This window comes from Rhinolophus sinicus, linkage group LG12 (assembly GCF_036562045.2).
Source record: "Rhinolophus sinicus isolate RSC01 linkage group LG12, ASM3656204v1, whole genome shotgun sequence".
NCBI classification, from domain to species: Eukaryota; Metazoa; Chordata; class Mammalia; order Chiroptera; family Rhinolophidae; genus Rhinolophus; species Rhinolophus sinicus.
The window spans coordinates 45,255,803-45,278,912 of record NC_133761.1 but is presented as its reverse complement, the minus strand read 5'-3'; the positions used below and the strand labels follow the sequence as shown (position 1 = coordinate 45,278,912).

Genomic DNA, 23,110 nt, shown 5'->3' with positions numbered 1-23,110 from the left:
ATAATTCTATTTACAAAGGTCCAGGAAGCACAAGAACAGAATTTATACAAACATTGGAAAAGGCAGCTTATTCTGGTCAATCAGATTTTTGTCTTTTGTGACAAACTCAACTAGGTGGAATGGGGTATGGCCATCAAATCAATACTTTGAATATTTCCTGCCAATCCCTCTGGTCTGCAAAGTTTCTGTTGAGAAATCAGCTGACAATCTAATGGGAGCTCCCTTGTAACTAACTAGTTGCCTTTCTCTTGCTGCTTTTAGGATTCTCTCTTTGTGTTTAAACTTTGGCATTTTCATTATGATGTGTCTTGGTGTGGACCTGTTTGGGTTCATCTTCTTTTGGATTCTCTACACTTCCTGGACTTGTATATCTATTTCCTTTGCCAGGTTAGGGAAGTTTTCAGTCATTATTTTTTCAAATAGGTTCTCAATTCCTTCCTCTTCTCTTTGGGTATTTCTATGATTTGAATGTTGTTATGCTTGATGTTACTATAGAGGCCCCTTAATATATTGTAATTTTTTAAAATTCTTTTTACTTTTTGTTGTTCCAATTGGATGTTTTGCTGCGACCATGTCTTCCAAATCTCTGATTTATCCTGTGCTTCATCTAATCTGCTGGTGATTCCTTCTAGTGTATTCTTCATTTATTGTAGTCTTTATTTCTGACTGGTTCTTTTTTATGGTTTCTTTGTTCTTTCTTATGCCAACTGTATCTTTGTTGTAGTTCTCATTAAGTTCCTTGAGCATTCTTATAACCAGTGTTTTGAACTCTGTCTCTGGTAGGTTGCTTGCCTCCATTTCATTTAGTTATTTTTCTGGAGTTTTCTCCCATTCTTTAATTTGTGACATGTTTCTTTGTTTCCTCATTTGGGCTGCCTCTCTGTGCTTATTTCTATGAATAAGGTAGATCTCCTATGGCTCTCAGTCTCTGCCAGGTGGCCTTATGTAGTAGGTGTCCTGTATGGCCCAGTGCTATAGTCTTCCTGGTCACCTGCGCCGTATGCTCCAGGAGTGTCCCTTCTGTGGGCTGTATGTGCCCTCCTGTTACAGTTGAGCCTTGACTGCTGTTGGCACATTGGTGGGTGGCACTGAGCCTCAGGCTGACTGACTGTGAGGATTGGTCATGCCCACAGTATATGAGCTATAGTGTGGGGCTGACTCCATAGAGCAGGATTTGTCCCAGTGGGCTCATGTGCCTATTGAGACCATCCTTTGGATGTGCTACATATGAGGCTAATTAAGTAGTGCTCAGCTGTGGTCTGAAGCTGTCCTCCAGGTTTGTTGGTTCTGGGGTCTCTTGGGAGGGGCTCCCATGCAGGCCAAGGCCAGCCTCTGCCTGTGTCTGGCGTGGGACTACCTGATAAGATCTACAAAGCTATCTGTGGTTGGACACTGCCTATGTTGGACCTAGAAGTATGTGGGAGAGGCCACACTGCAAACCAAGGCTGGCTGCCACCAGTCCCGGGCCTGGGGCAGCTCAGGACAGGGCCAAGGGCACCCCGAGGCCTGATGCCATGTGCTGGCTGCCTATAAGGTTCAGCTGTTGATAGAGCCTTAGGAAGCCTGCAAGTTGGGTGAGACTGGGACCCAGGAAATCACCAGGGTGTGGAGAGCGGTGTTCATCGGGTTAATGCTGATTCAGGTTTTGGTGTCAGTGCTGAGCCTGGGCTCAGCTGCCCAGGAGGCCAGCTGCCACCCGCCTCAAGCCCACAGACCCCAAGAGTTGTCCAAGAAAGACTGCAGCATGGGTTGGAGTTGGTAGCCAGTCACCGAAAGTGCCTCTGGTGGTACGAAAGCCAAGGCCTGCTGTTTGTTGCTGAAAGAGCCTCCTGCAGTGGGGTGGGGCTGGTTGCCTGGGTGCCATAAGTGCCTCAGGTGGTGTGTGAGTTGGGCAGGGCGGGGTCCCAGGGAGTCACCAGGTTAATGCAGATTCAGGTTTGTCTATGTGGGGGAGTACTCCACACAGGAAAGATGGTGCACCTCCCCACGAACTGCATAGGAGGAGGATTTCACAGAGCGAAAATGGCAACTGTCCCGCCAGTTGTCACTCTGAATTTACATAACTCAGCCTCTTCCTATATGTCTCTGATGCTCCCCAAGTCGCCGTCCCTCTGCTGGAGCCCAGGGTGAGTGTCTGTGAGTGAATGAGTCTGTGTGCAGGCCCTTTAAGAGGATGTCTGGGTTTCTAGCAGCCCTCCATCTCACCCGGTTGTACAGAATCCTTGCTGATTTTCACAGCCAGATTGTGGGGATTACTTTACCTGGCACTGGAACCCTGGGCTGGGGAGCTTGGTGTGGGGCGGGGGCCCCTCTCCTCTCAGGGGGACCTCTGCAGCCAACATATCCCTCCCAATACTCAACCACCGTACACAGGTGTGGGATTGGCCTGTTTTACCTCTCCATCCCTCCTACCAGTCTTGACGTGGCTTCTTCTTTATATCCTTAGTCACAGGACTTCTGTTCAGCTAGACTTCAGATGGTTCTCCAGGTTGACTGTTCAATAATTTCGTTGTAATTTTCATGTGGTCAGAGGAGACGGCAGGCACAGCGCTTACCTACTCTGCCATCTTGCCTGGAACCCATATTTTCATCTTGTGAGACCTCTATGCAGATGATCCGTCTCTTAAATGTGGTGATATTTCAAAATTTCAGTGTGACTGTCAGCTGGCTTACTAGTTTTGACTCTATGATTAAGAATCACGTGGAAAGTAAGACATTGCTCAACATTAGCTGGGTGGGAGGGGGTGGGGGCTGTGCCTTTGGTCACATCAGCAGTGTGGTGTATCCTCTTCCTGCAGAAACACACATGCACATGCCTCTCTGCACCTTCCCTCATGTCAAGCCCAGGAGCCCTTCCCCATCGTCTGACTCGTACAAATGCTAACTGTTCCTGGAGACCCACTGGCTGAAGGATCCTTGCTCTGGGAGGACATCCCTCCTTGCTCTACACCTTCTGTCACTGTGACACTCATCATGCAAATGTTCACAAAGACCCTGAGGCTTTGTGCCAAAAATATTACTGAGCCTCTTGTTGATGAGTTCAGCCTAGGCTATCTTGACCCCCAAAAAGCCATAATCACACTGAAATGGCAATTATCTAAATGGCTGCCGTTCTTCAAGTCCACAAACATGAGCACAGGGACAGACCTTTTGCAAAACTTCAACGATACTGTGTGGGGAAAAATAACATTGCTGCAGCTGCATGCTGTGAAATGATAAGGTTAAATCCCATAACCTCCTTAGAGTGCAGAACTTCAAAGGTCATTCCTTGCTATCTGTTCAGGGAGTCACAGAGACCTCTTCAGCCAGGTGGCTGAAGAGCAGAAGGACAGAGGAGATCAGGTGTGAATACAATGTTTCCTATATGCCTCAGCGAAAGCCAAAAAATCCTATGTGGAATAGTCTGGACCCATCCATGAGGGTGTCTGGCTGTCACTGAGTCTCACCAGGATGAAGTCAGCAGCTGTGTAACTGAGATGGGATGGTAGGGAGGAGAAACCAATGAGCTAAACTAAGCACGTAATGTCAGGACAGAGGGGAGGTCGTGCAGGGAGGTGGGGATCTGGCGTTAATGCATGAGGGCAGCGTCACCATCCGGGGCACAAGAACAAGGCTGTGTGTTTTGTGTCTCCACTGACACATCCTTGACTATTTCAAACAATATCTTAAATCGGGCAGAGACAGTCTAAACCTATGTCAGCTGCCTCATCTCATTTCTTCCCTTTCTGACATTGGGACTAATTATGACTTTCCATTTAGACTTGGAGCATCGATTACGTGCTATCCTGTGGGGGAACTGTATGCCCGCTGCTCAGATGGATTTGTGCATGTGTGTGCATGTATGTGTGCGTGTGTGCGGGGTGGGGAGGTGTTTTGCCTCAGCAGGAAGGCTGGCCAAAATCTCCTGGCATGAAGATGTTTATGCATCCCTGCCATTATTTACCACAAGCAGGAGACACAGGCCAAATTAAAAACCACAGTTCCCAAATATTTTGCCCATTTCTTCTAAATCAGTTATAAAAACAAGGGACAACAACTAAAACATCAACTGCAAGGGCTCTGGATATAGCTTGTTGCTTTTTCAGTTGATGATTCTTGGAAATAAGACAGGAAACAAGATGGCTACAAGTCATGAGAAAGAGTGAAGGTGATACATGTACCGACACAGGACATTTTGCCCCTTCCTCGGCCCCTTGCCTCTCGGGCCCTCTGAGCTGGTGGCTGGAAAAGGGTTGTTAGATGTCACTGGAGGCCAAGCTGTCGGGCCTCTTTGCCACTGGATTCCTGTATCCTGGGGTCCAGGGTGCCTTCACCCTCTGGGTTACGAGCCCCTCAGGGGCAGGGCTGTGCTCAGAACCTTGCTTCCCCACTGCCCCACAGTGCACGGCTAGAGTTGGCATCATGAATGCTTACTGTAGGAACGCACGCTTGCAGGAATAGAGAATAAGCGAGCAAGTGACAAGAGAAATATTCTCTGATGTCCTAATTAAATTACAGCGGGTGGGAGAGTAGGAGGGAGACACGGAGGTTATTCAGCTAACAGAGCTGCTTGCCGACAGCAACCCAAGACTGCTCGCTTTCCCAAATGTATGTTGGAACTTAGAATTAAGTTGCAGGTGGCTATTTTTGCCATTATCCAGAGAGAACAGTGGACCACCAGATGCCACCTTCCAGCTGATGCATGACCTCTCCAGCCTGTTGCCCACAACCAATCCAAAAGCAGCAAACACTTCTTCTTTACGGACTTGTACCTATCCCAGAACTTTTCTGCTTCACTGCCTCCCACCCTCTTTGTCTACAGCTGATGTAAATTCTTTCAAAACAAGTTATATCTTTCTTCCCCAAACTCACTGTATACAAGAGCTACGTCAGCCTCAGGATGGCGGACATGCCATCTTCTCCATCCAGCCCTGTTGCTAGTGGTTTAGTCTATGTACCCCAGGACCTGGTCCTTTTCCTGGTTAGCATATGGCTCAATAAACCCTTTCTTTCAGAAACGCTTTTGGTCTCAAAGGTTACTGCTTAACAAGTAACCAGGGCTAACCCAGGAGTTTGGGTCTGGATGGGGTGAAGAAATGTTGGGGTATCTACAGGCCCCTTCAGACAGACAGGTCCCCGGCCTGACGTCAGTGCCTCCCCACCCAGCACCCGACCCTCTAGTCTGGCACTGTCTTTCTCCATAGCACTCAGCACCATCTGACATATTACATTTTATTTTATTGTTTGTTTCCCCGTTAAAAGGTAAACTCCACAAAGGCAAGTATTATCACTTGTTTTGGTCACATCGGTACTCCCAGCACCTAAAACAGTGCCTGACACTCAGAAAATACTCCAATTTGTGGAATGAATGAAGTAATATCTCCATCCTCCTAGAAGGTCCCTGCCACCTTGTTTCCAGAATGGTCTCATTCTATAAACAAGTTGGTGGGAGCAACAGGTCAGAGCATGACTGGGGTTCAGGGTAAGAAAAGGCAGGGATGTGCTGGGGCGTCACTAAATCGGCTGGCTTGGCAATGCCCTAGCTTTCTCGCTGGGCTGGAAAAACACACACCAATGTTTCCTGGAAAGATTTTGCCTCAGTTTGGTATAAAAATGGCAACTGAAATGCTTTCACCAACACAAGCATTTGCTGTAGGCCGAAGTTGACAACTTTAAGCAACAGGTACGGTTTTGTCATACTTCAAGATGAAGAGGAATTAGGTGCCCCCCCAAATAAACAACAACAAAGAAATCAGCAAGAAAACAAAATACCTGAGAGTCATTCCACCTCTGATGTGAAATGGGAACACATTCTATAATCGGTTATGCAATTGGCACTCTGAACCCCGCTTCTGAAAGCAGCTTGGATTGTATTGCTCCTCTGCTCCAAATGCTTCGAGGCTCCCGCTGCGTAGAGAATAAAGTCCTGACCCCCTGATCCAGTGCCCCAAGCCCTGGCCATCCAGCCTCGGTCTGACTCTTTAGTCTGAAGGCCTGCTCGGCCATGGCCTTGCACCCAGGCTGCAGTGGGCCAGTCTGCTGCACTCTCACCCACCGCCTCCTTGCAGCCCATTTTGTTTTTGTATGCTCTGTCTCCCACTCGGCTGTGAGCTCCTCGGGTCAAGAACAACACACGTGTCACCCGTACCTGCCCACATGCCCCAGACACACAATCATTGAGCAAGTGCTTGTTGAACCAGACAAACACTCCAGTCCTGCCCTCTACAGAGCGGCAGTTGTGATATTTCTAAAGGTCCAGTCCAGTCACTTCTCCACTCTGCCCAGAACCCTTGGATGGTTCCCCCGATATTCATGCCAGAATTCAGACCTGTCTGCACAAGCTGGGAGGTTCACTGGGTCTGCTCCCATCTAACTTCCCAGTCTACTCTGTCGCCTGCCCTCACTTCCCTTCTACACCGAGTCAGAGCCCCGTCAGGCACCAAGCTCTCTGATTGGCCTCCGTGCTTCTCCCCCTCCCCCACCCCCACACACTGCCTGCACCGGACTCAGCACCTAGAGGACCATCTGCTCCTTGGTCAGTTCCTCTAAGGAACCCTTCCACCAGGACCCATACACCTGGGCCTCTCCCCAGGCGCCTTGCACAGCCTTGACCTTGTTTGGCTATCTGACTCCCTTACTGGGCTGCGGGCTCCTTGAGGACAAGAACCATTTCTAATTGCATCCCTAGGACCCCGCCAGAGAAGAGGTGCAATATAACATCTTCAGAATGAACAAATCCTCAGATTGCAACCACCCCACTCTGCTCCTCCTTTGACTCAGAAAGTTACAACTGCAAGACCCCCTCTGGTTCCTTGTAAGTCTGCATACCTGCACATGCACACACACACACACACACACACACACACACACACACACACACACTTCCGGCCCTGGGAGGAGTCAAGACAAAAGGCATCAAAACTGCCCTCTCCCCTTTTTGGCTCAGGTATTTCTCAGTGTTTCTGAAACAGAATCAATTGGCTAGCTAATGGGAGCCTCAAACTACAAAAGGCAAAGGAAAGCATCTGTTACCACTACACTGTTCACTTTTTTTGGGCAGCCGTGTGATAGCAGAAGGTCCCGGCATTTGGTTAAGAAAAGAGGTCACTACTGGCAGAAATTCCTGGAAGACCTTCTGGCAAGACTGCAAGTGCCCCAGATCTGCTTTGGTTAATTTCTGCCTCCGGGATGTAAGCAGCTGTCTTCCTATCCCAGGGTCACCTGCCCTCAACAGCCTCTCCAGGGCCACAGACCTGATACACCTCCTGCCTGCACTTTCTCACGCCTGGTGGCCAGCTGTTCAGGAGACTCCTGGGAGCTGAGGCCCCTGCACATCACGCCTGCGGTGTCTGCAGCGCCCACACGCATCTCTGTGGCCAGAACCCTCCCTGGGTCCTGGGTACCGTGGCTTCCTCAGGGCATGCCTTGGCCAGCTGTCAGCCAGGAATGGAGAAGATGAGGATGGGGTGTCAATCATCTGCGGGATGAGAGGAGCTCGCTTTACCCCCGGATGTTTTGGGGTGCTCAGTGGGATGACCGCATGAGGCTGCGTTTTCACATACACACTCCGATTCCTGATGACAGAGCCTGGTCATGAGACACTGGTCAGTGCTAGGATGCCCTGTGCGGCCACCAGCAGGGCCCCATGCTGACATCTCTAAGGCATCCCAGCTGCATGACACTGGAGGTTAGCTCTCTCCTCTCAGACCCTTCTGTGGTTTAAACAGGACACCACAAAGCAGCTGGCGACACAGGCATGGCTGCCTCCTACAGTACCACCTGCAGAGGACATCACCACACAGTGGTGGTTCCTGCCATTTTTATGGCACTTCACAGTTCACAGGGTGCTCACGTACATGGTGTCTCGGTCAGTCAACAATCTTGTGTGCAAGGCCGGGCATGTGTTGTCACCTTCCATTCACAAACGAGTATCTGAGGCACCCAGAGCTTAAATAATTTGTCCACAGAGTCCCCCCTCCTGCCCTCACCAGGGCTCAAACACCCCGAGGCCCCCAAGCAAGTCACTCAGTCCTACCTGGTGTGGCGAGTCCTGCCTCCTACACTTGGTCAGATCGGCAACATTTATAAACACCTGCAGCCGAGACTCAACAACTCCAGGGCCTTCAATCACAGTCAAAGTGCAGCCCATGGCCAGCAGCCAGCAGCCCGGAAGCGCGTTAGGAACGCAGATCTCAGACCCACCCAGACCCACTGAATCGGTCCAGGGGACCGCAGGGCGTGGCAGTTCCAGGAGCGCTGTGCTGGGCAGTAAGTGCTTCCTCTCTGCTCTGGCGGACTTTTCTAGCTTCCGCTGGGGAAGTAGCCTAGGTGGGAGGGCTTGGAGAAAAGAAACACCCATTTGATTGCTTCCTGATGACCAGAAGGAAAGCCGGTGTATCTGTCCAGAACGCCCCTCTCTGCAGAAGGTCTCCACCTTTCTCCTTCCCCCAGCTCCCCGCTCAGACGCTTTTAGCCAGAGACACATCTCCTCAGATAACTCTAGACCTTCCCCTCCCTGGCATTAATTTTGATAAAAATTATCAAATTTATCAAATTTGCAAAGGACAAAAAGGGAAGATGTGATTTCAGTTTTCCTGGATTTCTGGGAATCCTAAAGTCTGTCTCAAGAACTCCCAATGAGTTGTGACAGTCATGTTTGCCTAAGTCTGTGACATTGAAATTTTTCTCTCCGTTTTTTTTTTTTTTTTTTCTGGGAAAGAAGTTTTACCCTCCAATGCCCTCCAATGGTGTGCATGGCTTACATCAGCAACAATTAGCTGGTAAATCTGCTTAGCCACAGGCCTAAGACAGCTTACAATCAGAAGGATTTTTCTTTTTTAAGAGGAGCTAAGTTTTATTATCGAAATTGGGCACGGTTTTGACTGGCTTCACTGATCAGGGTATGATTATGCCATCTGCCCTCCACTGTCATCCAGCTGACCAGCAGTCGCCATAGCCCTTTCATGATGCTTCCCAGGGACTTTGTATAGGAAAACAATCACCTGAAATCCAGGTGTTGATGTCTTTCTATGTTTAACTAATCCGTTTCATTTTTTCCCCTACCTTGACCTTTTAACCACCACTGAGCTTGGTTCCTTCTGTGTTGTTTTCAGCACAGTGGTGCTGGGCCTGCCCTAAGCAGCCAGTAGTGCCAGCCATGTCCTAGGTAAGTGACGATCATGGTTAGGATACCTATTCAGGACAGCAGCTGGTGCTGCCCTTCAGGGGAGGCCCTCTGTCAGCCTGATGCTGTGTTTCCCAGAAAATAAGACCTGGCCGGACAATCAGCTCTACTGCATCTTTTGGAGCATTATTTTACTATAAGACCCGGTCTTATACAATATAAGACCGGGTCTTATATTAATTTTTGCTCCAAAAGATGCAGTAGGGCCGACTGCCCAGCTAGATCTTATTTTCGGGGAAACATGGTGGCTAAAGGAGGCAGGGAGAGATCGTTTCATGTTGTTTCCCAGTAATTCTCTATGGAGAAAAGGCACAGAAGCTCATTGTTAGCCCTTTGTTAGAGAAAGCAGCATGATATTCTAGTGAGTGTAATGAAAGGCAAAACTCCTAATTATAACTTAAACATACTTAGGGCTACTTAACTGTTCAATACACCATTTGCTGAGTATTTGCTTTTCTCTGTGACCATTGTTTTTCTCTTGCCTTTACGATGGTCTTGGGCCCTATCAGAGTTTCTAAACCTATTTGCTTCAGTCTGAGTTTGGCTGCTATCAGAAGAGGTGCATTAAGTGTCTCTTTAGCAATTTCCGGCTAAGTCAACGTTGAGATTGCCCCAAGCCTGGATTTCAGTTCTGGGCTCCAGGCTCCTGCACGCCTAGTCCTTTTTACTAAGGGGACATGTGAGGCTGGCCTGTGAGTCAATCGAAGCTCCACCAGTATCTTTCCTCTGCGAGTAGTGCCCTGATTTACAACTTGGTCTTTTAAAGGAGCCAGTCCAAATTCCCTCCAAACATTAAGCAAGTTTAGCACCTCACACCTCCAACTATAATTTACGGTGACATGATGGTGGAGTTCCAGAAAGATTCTGAGCTGAGTCTAGACCTCTTTGTTCCTTTGACCCAATGATGTTTTTAGTCATCATTAAAACTTATAAGGTGACTTGTAAGGGTGATTTCAGAATGGGGTTGAAGTTTGAAGCAGAAGGTAGATGGGACAAGGTGATTTTAGGGGGTATGTATTTGGTGGGGGGGGGGATGAAGTGGAGAAGAAGGCAATGGTTTAGGAGTGAAGAGCCTCCAACTTCCAAATTATTTTCCACCTCTGAGACTGAGATAAGCTCCCATGGCCTACATGGTCACCTTTGCTAGCATTCTTCCCTGATATTTTCTTTTCCTGAGTCGATCTGATTTGGACCAGCAGCACGCCTTTGACACAGCTCTTGGGGGTGGGGGTGGGGAGTCTCCGCTTTGGGCGACCATGAGATCCAGTGGTTGGCACACAGGAGGACCAGCACCAGCACAACAATCTGACTCCCAAAGGGGGCTGGGGGAATTCTGCTGTAAACTGAGGCGGAGGGTTGGGGTCAGGTTTCCAGACTCTTTTTGAAAGGGTCGCCATGCCAGTGGACTCCATATGAGAAAATAGTCAGCAAAGTCCAGACACTGCTTTGATTTTGACAGCCACACTGCCAGACATTCAATCAGACCCGTGCGGTCCCATAACCAGAGGACGAAGCGTCTAGGGTCGGAAGGGGAATGGATCCTCAGATCTTTGCAGAGAACATCCCCTGAGGGAAGGTGAGCTACAGGAAGCAGCCCTGACACCTCGCTTGCTCACCCACTCACCGCCCTCACCCCAGCTGGAGGACAGTAACGGAGCTACTGAGTTCCCCCATTTCCACCCTTTCTGGGGGACTTGCCACAGATCATTCTTGAAGATGCCATCTTCTCCTTTGTATATAAATGAGCTCCCAGGGCTGGGGGGCTGCAGGTGAAGGTGCAGTTGCTCATTACCCTGAGGGGGACAGAACTGGGATTCCAGTCCCACTAAAACAGCAGGTGACCCTGGGACTTCTCACACTGTCCCCTGGCCTGTCCCAGCACCCGCACCTTACGGAAGCATCATTCCTAGGAGAGCAGCCCCGCCCAGGGCAGGGCCGCCGAGGGAGGCCTACCTGTACCGCTGCTTCACCGACTGCCTGTCTGCGGCCTTGCAGACGTGGCCCGCATAGTACAACGGGAAGAATAAGCAATTCCAGGTGGTGGCGAACCACGTCAGGGTGAAGGGCGCATCAAACGTCTGGAAGGTCAGCTTGGCGAGCTGCGTGGAGCCTGCCCAGGAGGCGCACACGCACAGCACCACTGCCAGGCCCCAGCTCAGCTTGCGGAGCTGCGGCCCTGAGCACCTGCAGCCGCTTCGGTTAGCTCGCCCGGCCTCCGCCCCTGCCGGGGCCTCCGCAGGGCCCGGCCCGTCCCGGGGGCGCTCTTCCCCTGCGGAGAGAAGGGCGCAAGCAGGTTAGGGGGGGCTCTACCTTCCCCATACCCTGCACCAGGGCACCCACCCCCTGGCCACAGCCACGAACAACTGCTCTTGGGAGGGGGTGGGGGGATAGTGGGTGGAGACATAGGGGTTGTGGGCAGCTCCCTGAAACAAAACTTGAATAGACATTTTCACTGATTTTCTTATCCTCCAGAATCTCGACCCCCAATGTATGGCCCAACCGCTGGCAGCATCAACACCCTCCCACCCCGAGCTTGTTGGAAATGTACAATCTCAGGCTCCACCCCAGAACCAGAATCTGCATTTCACAGACGACATGTGTATGCATCAACCTTTGGGAAAGACTTCTCCAGGACACACAGTGTGGCTGAAATAGTCTCACTGTAGTCCTGTGTCAGCTCACACTCATGGCAGTGCTGCTGGGCACTGGGCATGGCTAGGGGCCAGGGGGTCCTACCAGAGGGGGCCATAGGCCTTGACCTCTAAAAACTCCGCTGTACATGGACAGAAGCCCCTCCCTGCCTGTTACTTAAGGGCACAGATGCCAAGATTCTTATCTTATTTTGCTTGTGTGGCAAAAATTGTCTTTTCCCTCTTATCTCTTTATTTGCTCTAACTGGCTTCCTGCCCATGGCCTTCAGTCCCACTTTGAAGCGTTACTTAAAAACCACAGCCTCAGGCAGCTGGTGCTATGAAAAGCCTCAGCCACTCCATTTTAGAGCGTGTGACTTCTGGAAACCAGGCTGCTGCCCAAAGCATGGCTCTACTGTGGTATTGTTCCCACAGACCATGAGAAGGTGGAAAAGGCATTATTTTCCACTGTTTGGTTTTCATTCATGATTGTGTGCGTGTCAGTCAGCTGGAAATATAAACAGAGCTGTAACTTGCGTAAGGTGCAACCATGGACGGATGCAAATTTCCAGGAGACAGCGTACCTGCCTTTTACGTTCAGCCTGGCATGAAGCTGTATGTGGGCACACATTGCTATGAGGCCATCTCCACTACAGGGGTACAGGAGATGAGTACAAAATATCCTGGGGTCAAATGTAGGCTGTATTTTTCATTTAAATTGAATAATACTGTAAGTCACTCTAACAACATTAAACCACATTTTGTATATAATACTTTCTGAAACATAATAATTCTATGAGGCAAAGTCCTGATTCAAGATAGTCTGTTATACAGGTATTAATCTTATCATTAATTGCCAGCCCTGGCTGTATCTGTTTTAACTAAAGTTAATCTCAAGCCTTACGTGACTAGTCAAGGAAAGAGAATGTCCTTTGGTGGCCCAAATCCTGCCTGACACCATCCATACGCTTCATTAACTGCTTTATTAATATTTAATCTCCCTCTTCCTGTTATTTTTCATGTGTGTATAGATCCTAGTTAGGATGCCAAACACTTCACCACCCTCTGGGCTTCTAACAAGTTGTCTGTTTCTGTCATGGTCTGCAGGGAGGGGAGAAGCAGACACGAGGCAGAGTCCCATCCTCTGTATTAACCCTCCCACCAGGACATCTTGACTTTGTTCACAGGATCCCCACAAATTCAACTTCAGACAGGAGCACACACATTTCAATTTATACGTTGATTATCTGACATTTTGGGTTAGCCTCTGTAAACTTTCATTATTGAGATAATTTTTAAGTAGAGTTGAGGGTTAGGGAGATTTCTAAACTATCAGCATCACTGTCAAAAACTTACACTGAAAAACTATAATTATGAGAATGACAAAAAGTCCACATAGAAATAAAACGCAGTTCCACTTAAGAACGGACTCTTAATGGAGGAGGATGTATAAATTCAGGCTCACATGTTTGTTTGTTTGTTTCACTTAGTTTTTCAGTATGGAAAATAGTTTTAAAACTGAAAGAATTAAATGATGACAGACGCTAGGTAGCTGTTACAATGACAGAGAAAATCACTAAATCATGTAATATTATTAAAGTGCTCTTACAGATTTGGATTAAAGAAGTTATTCTCTAACTCTGTAACCTTTCCGGATCATTTAACCAAGGGACAGTTAATAATACACAAGCAAAATAAAGACATTCAAAACTAAAATCTACACTATTATTTAATAATAAGATAGAACAATGTTTCCCAAGGTGTAATGCCATTAATAGGCATTGTAAGAAAAAAGAAGTCCCTGATCAGGAAATTTTGGAAAATACTAGGTAGGCCAGAGACAGGTTCCTTTAGGAATATCCAGAGCTAACGGACATTGTGAATTTCCAAAAAGCAACTACAGAATGGGTATGTCCTGTATTATTTAAATGTAGCACCTGTGGCAGGATTGTTCCAAGGTGTGTCTTGGAACACACTTTGGGAAACACTGGAATAGGCCCCTAAAGAATACTATGCACCCAAACTTAATTCATTGCAAACTTTCTATTTCACTGTACTGAGCCTCTTAAAATAATAATCACTTATCAATTTCATTACCTCACTCATTCCTAATATTTCTGTTAAACTAGGTCTACCTCACATAAACCAAAAGTATTCTTTACAAATACTTTACAAAGGCAATAAAAGGCAATCGATACTAATCTTAGTACCCAGAGATAGTACTGTTGACATTCTGCTGCATTTTCCCCAGTCTTTTGTGTGTCTGCACCACACACACACACTCACACAGCAAAACAGAGATCACATTGTATTTTCCCCCAGCATTCACTTAACCTAATGCCTAACAGCACAGACTTTATAAATCCCATGGGGCTACGGACTGTGCGATGCATCCTAGGAATGTTTCAATCGTCTAGGAAATCACCAGGGAGCATGTGCCCTGTGCCAAGAGATTGGCGGTCGATAAATAAATATAAAACACGGTTACTGCGCTTCAGGAACTTCCAGTCAATCTGGGAGTCACAATATGGGCCTATGCAAGAATTACAGAACAACCAAGTATGAAATGGAAAGATTCTGCCTGTAATGGAAGTTCTGAAGACAGTGGAACCAGCGTGGGCTGCGGTAACAGTGGAAAGAATCAGAGAAGGTGGAACCTTGGCCTGGGCCTTGAAAGATAGGAAGCCTCTGAGTACAAAGAGGAGCCAAGGTCAGGGTCAGGAAGACATGGTGGTCTTCTCAGGCTCAGTGAGGAAGATGGTGAGATCGGAAGTTCACTGTGCCCTGGCCACACTGCGACACCCAGTCTTGCTCTGGTCGGACATGAAGCAGGTCAGACATTCAGCCATGCCGGCTGAAAGGACCAGAGCAAATTCAGATGTTAACCCTCCTTTACTTAGGAAGTACATGCCCCCGTGTCCACAACAAACAGATAAAATTAAAGAATACATATAGCGTGACATTATAAATTTGGTTAGCAGATGCATTTATCCTCCACTCTTTGAATCGCAGCAAATGCACCCACATTATACACTGTTCTCAGGGTCATTTGCAGGGAGCTGTCCAAACTGTGCTCAGATTTGGAGAGAAGGAATTACGAGGGGGCAGAGAATGAGGGTGATACCTTCCAATGGCATCTCCATCAATAATACCTGTACAGTTATTTTATGCCTCTTTTGAGGCATAATTTTCATAATGATAAAATATACTTGCTTAAGGAATACAAGTCATTATTTTTAGTAAATTTACAGAATTGAGAAGCCATCACCACTATCCAGCCTTTGAACATTCCCATCACTTCAAATAAGTCTTCGTGCTGATTTGCCATCACTCCCCATTTCTACTCCCAACTTCAGGCAACCACACATCCACTTTCTCACTCTAAGATTGGCCTATCATGGATATTTCACACAAATATGGAGACCTTTGCAGCTGACTTCTTTCATTTATCATAATGTCCTCGGGGTTCGTCCATGTTACAGCGTGTGTCAGTGTGTTCTTTGTTATGGCTGGACAGTATTCCATTGGGTGGATATTCTGCATTGTGTTTATTCATTCATCAGCTGATGGACGTGTATAGTTTCCAGTTTTTCCTACTGTGAATCATGCTGCTAAGTATCCTCACATGTGAGGATCTGTGTGAATTACGTGTTTGCATTTCTCTTTGGGGGACTCGTTAAGGTTTTAGGCCACTCATCCAACACACATTTATTGGCACCTACTGTGGGGCCCAGGGCAGATACAGCCTTCCCTGCAGAGCTGGCTTAGTCCAAGTGGCAGTGCTTACAACGCCCCCACCTTGGAGGGCTCAGTGCCTCTCACTCCATCCGAACGGGATACAGCTGAGAGCTGCTCTGGAAACTAGAGCCCCTCCTTTTTTCCCAGGACAGCCCAGGGGAAGAGGGCTGGACGAACAATTTCCCATTTATTGGTCACTGATGCATATACCAGTTCAGGACCTGGTATACTTAGTATTTTTACAAAAACTAATAGCTTTTGTAAAATGAGGAGCTTGGAAGAAAGCCTTTGTTTATGGCCATTTGCAAGTGTAACTCATCTCCCAAAAATGCAGTTTGGGTTTCGTTTATCTCATGTATTCATTAAATACTTGCTCACTGAATTCATGTGTGATTGTTTTTCTTCACAGTGGTTTGGAGGAAAGGGAAGACGAGGCTGTGCCATGTGTAAGGCCACTCCAGGCCCTGGAAGTCCAATGGTGGCCTCACTGCATGTCTCCTGACCCATGATCCCCACCTGCACTTGCCAGGCCATTTGTTTTCATTCCTGGACTTTGGGACAGAAAGTGCCCCCACTGTTCATACGTGACCATGGCCCCAGTCACGCTCCTGACTACCGGTCCCAGGAAAGGAAGCGAATCCGCAGATAATTAACACTGGGTGCTTGGCACAGGGAGTAAATTAAAAGGACAAGTGCCAGTCAAACACCCAGCATATATGTCATGCTCTCTGCCAGGAGGTTTTATGCATCTTCTTTTTGCCTGTTTTAATGCTGGTAGATGGCATGAGAGTTCTCCTTCCTCAGACCGGACAGCCGAGGCTCTGAGAGGTGCTCTCCCAAGGTCACAGGTGAGTGAATGAGAGGCTGAGGTGCACCTGCAAGCATCTGTCTGGCTCCACAGGGCCAACAGGAATGGAAGTGTCCTTATTATCCACTTTGAACGTGGAACGCCCCAGTTGGAACTGCCCACACTAAAGAGGCACTCAGGTTTCCAGAGCACAGACCCGCTTTTAAATATGGAAGAGCCTGAGTGCATAGGGGACTCTAGCCGGGACTCGCCACCCTGGAATGGGGGTTGTCATGGACTGAATGTTCTTGCCCACCGCTTGCCCCCATATTCAGATGTCCCAGCCCCTTAGTGTGGCTGCACTTGGAGACGGAGCCTCTAGGGAAGTAAGTGATGTTAAATGAGGTCAAATGGGTGGGGGCCCTGGCCTGACAGGCATGGCAGCCTTAGAAGAGACAGCAGAGAGCTTGCTTACTTGCTCACTCTCTCTCCGTGAGCACCCATGGAGGAAAGGGCATTTGACGACCGGTGAACAGGTGGCCATTTACAAGCCAGGAGGAGAATCCCGACCAGAAACCACATCTGCTGGCACCTTGATCTTGGACTTTCAGCCTCTAGATCTGTGAGGAAAAAGTGTCTGTTGTTTAAGCCACGTACTTGGTCCTGGCAGCCGAGAGGCTAACCTGAGGGTGTGACAGTGGAGAGTGTGCTGTCCTTGTGAAGGTGTGAGGCACAGGCAGAGCCACCAGTAAGCAGAAGGTGCAGATGACGGAGGATTTATCCTGACATCCTCGTAGGAGAGGACTATTGCACTGGATTCCTAGATTCGAAATATGAGAGACCAGCTCAGAGCTGTTTGCCTCCTCTGAGCTGCTTACACCTTTGTTGTAAAGTGGTTCCTGGAGGAGTGTGTGGAGACAGGTGACAACATGGCCACTGCAAAGTGGTTTGTGAACAACGAAATTATCTCCCTGGTGCAGATATAGGACTGGGAGGTGAACGGAGGCTGCTGTTTTGGAGGTGAAGTGGCGTGGTGGGCGGCTCCTCTGAGATCACCTTCTACTCTCAGCAATTTGAGAGCTGGTCTGAATCAGGCCCAGAACCCGCCCACTTCCCCCACCATCACCACCATCTCAGCACAGATTTCTGTGCTGGCAGTTCCTCCTCACTCCCCATCTCCTCAGAGGTCCCCGAACAACAACCAAAAGTCCAAATAACATTGCCTCACTTAGTGGGTCTCAGACAGCCTGGAATATACACAGCCTTAGGTGAGCGTGACTTGTGAGAAAATGACTGGATCCAGCAAGCTTTAAATAATGCCGATCGTGCCTCGAAGGAAGGAAGAGTGATGTCTGAGGGGAGTGAGAATCCAGTCTCAATGCGCGGTCTGAAAACATTCGAGCTTGAAGGGACCCGTTTTTATCCCACACCTGCTAGTCGTGGCCTGTGCAGCCTCCTGGAATCTTACCATCTGCATGACCCGGGCACGGCAGGCCTCTGTACACATTTGGTGCTCAACGTTTGCAGACGAGGCGACATTTTGGTACTGCTAATGACCTGTACACAAACACAGACAAACACACACACTCCTCCTTTCTAATGTTTTTCCTTGTCAGACGATTCCTTCAACTTTTCTGTGGAGTGTTGGCACTCACGGGGAGCCACGGTTTTACAAGAGGGCAGACGACATGTAGGACGGCCCCTCCAGGCTGTCCGGGCTCTGCGGGAATGAGCGGGTAGGCTGCAGCCTTCTCCTGGAGGGGAGCAGGAGAACAGCACCACATTTTAACTCACGACATGAGCTACTGCATAGTTTATCTTGAAGAACAAAGCACTGTTTTCTAGAATATTCCTCCAGTGCTCAGCAGAGTTGTGCATCTATGAGGCAGGACTGAAGTTGCTCAGTCAAGGCCTGCAGTGTGGTCTGCCTTAAATGTGAACCTGTCCACTTAGGCTTCATTGCCTGCCCGGGGCCGAGCCTTCTGCACCCATGGAGGGTTACGTGGCTGAACTAATCCCAAGCAGTGACACTTTTCTATGACAACACCTGGGCCAGCCACAGGCAAAGCTCAGAAGTGGCACAGCTTCTCTTTGGGGTCTTTCTATGTTTCTTTGTAGCATCCCATCACCAGGGGGCCCTCTCTCAAGTCCAGCGGTTTCCTGCTGCTGAAGGATCATGGAGAAAAGTGTCCCGGCTCAAATGCGAAACACCACCCTGCAAGTGTGTATCTCTGCCCAGATACACACAAGCACAGGCACACACAGGCCACACTTCTTACTCGTCCCAGGGGTCACTCCCCCAGAGCCCTGTTCTCAGTGCAGCTAGTGAAGGGTTTTAATCAGATAAACCAATCTGTTAACAAGAAAGCTACTTACTAGACTCATCACATGTTTCTGCTGGCAGAGCCGATGCAAGCCCTATTCTAATCCCCTTTCTCTTCTGAAGAGAGAAGGCTGGGCTCCAAGAGGTGAGGCAACATGCCCGCTGTATTAATTAGCCCGTGGGGGAGAAGCGAATGACACTCAAGTGTCCTGACCCTCACCCAGTGTTCTTCCCTGTACATGCTCGCCCAAGTAACACGATGTCTTAACTAGTGAACATGAAACATTCGCCAAAAAGGCTTTTAAGAATTACATCTCTTCTGGGCTCTCCCAATATAGCTCTTCTCAACCCACCTCTGCCAGCCTTCAGTCCCCATCCATCACTTCAGCAGGCAGTTCCACTTCCCACCTTACAAAGATGATCAGAGTCACGGGTCAGGTCCTTGCGCCTCCTCCCCTGCATCTCCACATTTCCATATCTATGCCCGTTGTATCTTCCCCTTCTCCTTTTCAAGGCTAACCACCCCCTCTCTTTCTTCCCGTGCCCCTCTGTCTCCCCCAGGCCATTGCTGTATCATCACCCTTCTCTGGGGCAACCTCAGACCTGTCCGGGAACCAGTCTCCTTCCTCCATTTACAGAAACACCTACTCTCGAACACTCTGTCCCTGTCGCCCTATCGACATCATAACTGCCACCTCTCACTGTCAAACACCTGAACCTTGGGTCCTGCCATGGCTTTCCTCCTCCCTCACCAGACACTCAACCCTTGAAATCTGGCTTGCAAACCAGCACCTGCTTACAATTGTTTCTACAAAACTTCCCCCTTGGGCTGCATTTGCTACCACATCCCACTGCCTCTTTCTTGGGGTTCTTCCTATGGTTCTCATGCTGCCTACGATTGGGGCTCCCAGCCATTCAGACTTCTGTTCCGCCTTCCCCGTCTCCCCCGTGTACATGGCCATTCGGACCCCGTGCTCACCCATCCACCCCACGGAGCCATGTCTCTCCCCCCTGACGTGTCACCCAGCCTCTACCACCTCCTCCACCTCCTGGCTACACAGCTGCACTTGAAGGCGCTGCCAGCACCTCCAACTTCACTTGTCCAGTGGTGACTTCCCCTCCTCTCCCTCACAGTTTGCCCTTCTGTCACTGCTAATGGCGTCTCCATTCTCGCCTTGTTCAGGCTCAATCATCAGTGTCTTTGATGGCTTCCTTTCCACGCTCTTACCTACACTCTGCCATGACCTGTCATTCCTCTGCTGTGGGAGGTGTAGAGGTTAGGACATGGGGACACCACATAGCAGGTCCCTCCCAGAGTGAGTTGTCCAACAGCCCTGTACTGTTTCCTCCTCACCTGTAAGGCATGATGCTAGCACCCACTGAGGACAGAACGTGACGACCCAGGACAAGGGATCATGAGAAGTGTGAAGCAAATGTTGCCGCCACAATATGACCACTCATTCATACCCGGGCTGCTGCAGTCAACGCCCATCATGGCTTCCTGTCCCCACTGGACACTTTTCTGCAATGTTTTATCAAACTTTTTTTCCACTGTTGCCTTCAATGAGTGCATGTACACACACACACACACACACACACACACACACATGCACACCTCTGAAATTAAAAATTAAAAACATCACAGCTCAACCTTGATTCTTGTTGTACGGGATATACTTTAGTAGTTTTTATTCTATTCTAATTCTTTTATTAAAAGTATTCATTGTGATTGATGAAATCGATTTCATCACCCATTTTGAACAGGACAGCTATATAAGACGGTCTCAGATGGAGTCTTTCTCCTCTTCTATGGCTCCCCCTTCCTGACTCTTTCAATCTACTCTCCTGTGGCTTCAGCACTTGCCTGTGGTCAGCCTTGACCTCGGCCCCTTTCCCCCCCCCCCCTCACTTCTTTAGAGAACTTAAGCCCCAGCCCAGCAGACCACCTGTAGGTCTCTGCCACTGCCACCCTTTCCTAACTCTGCACCTTTGTCCATGGAGCCCCCTGTGCCAGGAACACTGTGTTCTTACCGCCCACCTCTAACAGCAGAGGGCAGAGGAACATCCTCCAACATGGCACTGTGGTCCTGCTCCCAGAAAGATCAGCGCCAATGAATACAGAGTCATCAGTTGGGGTTTGGTGATGAGAAGGGTGTGAGGCCACATCCAGACTCAGCGGGAAAGTGTTCCATTAGATTACGTCATTTGGGCAAAGCAGGGTTGATGGTGGCAGGGACGCTGCATGTGGCCAGCTGTGTTCCAGTCAACGTGAGCTCGCCCTTTGTTGAAACAGCATTTTATTCCTTTCATGGGATTTTTAGAAAATTCCATTTCAACCTGGAATCATTCCTTAGTGCATTTGTGACATTTCTCCCTTGTTTGGAAGCTCCTTTGGGTCAGGGATTACATGCGACTCCTCTTAGCTTGCCCAGTAACATCTGGCTCATTCTCTTGCATGTATTAGGTAACAATTAGGATCAATACATGAATGTCTTTTGTCGGTGCGGTTTCAGGCCTAGGGCAAGCCAACCTGGGAAATATTTGGGTACAGGAATGCTTTGGCAGTATACCTCTAAAGATACCTCTTAGGTGGGGCCAGCAGGGCTGGGGCTCCACACGCAATAACTGAGCCTCCCGGGATGACAATTGATGGAAAGAAAGTAGCCAGACCTACAGTGGGGACAGCTGAGACAGGGTGGCTAACTGTCCTACAGCAGGGACACTGAGAATATCACCAACAGGAGTGAGCTCTGCGAGCCCAAGTGGTGGTCCAGACCTCCGAGGTGTACTGTGGCGGGAGCTATAGGGGCAAACATTTCCAGAGCACATACAAAGTGCCATGAGCTCACTGCTACTCAAATGAAATTCAATTGTGCAAAGGCTTTGCAATGTTTTGGGGCCAAGCTGATATGGATGTGAAGCTAGCACCCTTGCTTTCTAACTGCATGACCTTCTGTGAATAACTTCTCTGAGCCTCAGTTTCTCCATCTGCAAATTGGGGCAACATGCTTACCCTTCCTTTGGGAGGAACAGAGATCATGTATAATGACACTCTCCCCAAGCAAAGTGCTTGCAACATGGTAGTGTCATTAGCAAAAACTATTACTCTCATTATTAAGAGGGATGTATTGTCACCCTCATTTCCATATGAGAAAACTGATTTCCAGTTTTCCAGAAACTTAGCCTAAGTTTCTTGGTTCAGCATGAGGGGTGGGTACTACGTCCAGTCTAACCCCAAAGCCATCGCTCTTTCCATAACACCACATGCTGCTGGCATCCTGGGGGAATTTATTACACTGGTCTCAACTACTAATTCCTACTGAATGCAATTTTATTGAACATGAATTAGCTGGTTGTGAATATACACGATCCTAGTAAATAGTACTCTACGAGGGATTTGTTACTAATCAATATTCAGTGTCTGCATTCGATGGGAAAGCCAGGAAAAGGATATGAAAACAAGCTGTGCTGTCAGGCAGGACAGATGCCATCAGCCTGGTGGAAACCACTTTCCAAGCCTGCAGTCCTGTCAGAGGCTTGGCTACACTGTCCGTGGGCACCCGGCTGAACCTGTGCACCCACAGCCCCCCTGCGCCTGACGGTTTCTTCACTTCAGGTGCAATGGCTCCACCTCAGGAGGCTTCCTCCTCGGGAAGGACTCCTCAGATTTCCTCAGATCACGCAATTATCAGCATCCTCGTGACGCTTTGTTCTTAGCTCTGAACCGAAACTTACTACCTCATACTGCATCACTTACCTATCTACCAGGGGTGCCAAAAAAAAGTACACAAGTGGACACTTTGGTCAAAAATGTATACAAGTGGACACTTTGGTCAACGTTGCTTAAGCAGTAGTTTGCTGTATTCAGAAATGTCTGGACGCTGATGGTAACCACTTTGAGCACCGCTTGTAATTGCAGAAGTCACACGTGACTTGTATTCATCTTTTGTTATCGGTATATATTGAGTATTACAATTTTAATACAGTTTTCCTTTCTTAAAATGTGTATACATTTTTTTGGCACCCTTGTATACGTCTTTCCCCCACTAGATTGAAACTTCCTGAAGAGAACGAACCTAGCATTCATTCTTGCGTTTTCAGGGCCTGTGACAAAGGACACAGAGAAGGGTCACACGAAGAATCTGCCAGGTAAATGAAGTCATCAGGCCCATCTTCCTGTGTCAGAGTCCAATCCAGCATCTCATTTTCTATTTTGGTTTTATATGTACCACATGCTGGTGCTTTCCTGCCTCCCCTTAGAAGGCACACTCCACAGGCTAATAAATAGTCCTTGCTGGCTGGGTTCCGTCACTGTGGCCTGTCTGCCATCCACACAGAAATAGCCACAGCACAGAGACCACTGTACCCTGCACATCTAAGGCAAAAGAAATGGATTCAACACTTCCAAAACAAGCACACAAGATGCAAATAGTTTAAAAACAAACAAACAAACACCAAAAGCCAAACTG

The 23,110-nt window shown here is 48.5% G+C and overlaps 1 protein-coding gene across 3 annotated transcripts in view; it reads right to left on the bottom strand.

The window, feature by feature from the left end:
* SLC35F3 (solute carrier family 35 member F3) overlaps positions 1-23,110 on the bottom strand; it is a 298,706-nt gene that overhangs the window by 60,907 nt on the left and 214,689 nt on the right. For all 3 annotated transcript variants that reach the window (XM_019746952.2, XM_019746951.2, XM_019746953.2), the window contains one exon: positions 11,117-11,432. In XM_019746952.2, the coding sequence (XP_019602511.2) occupies positions 11,117-11,432 (316 nt within the window). The remainder of the gene's footprint in view (positions 1-11,116; positions 11,433-23,110) is intronic.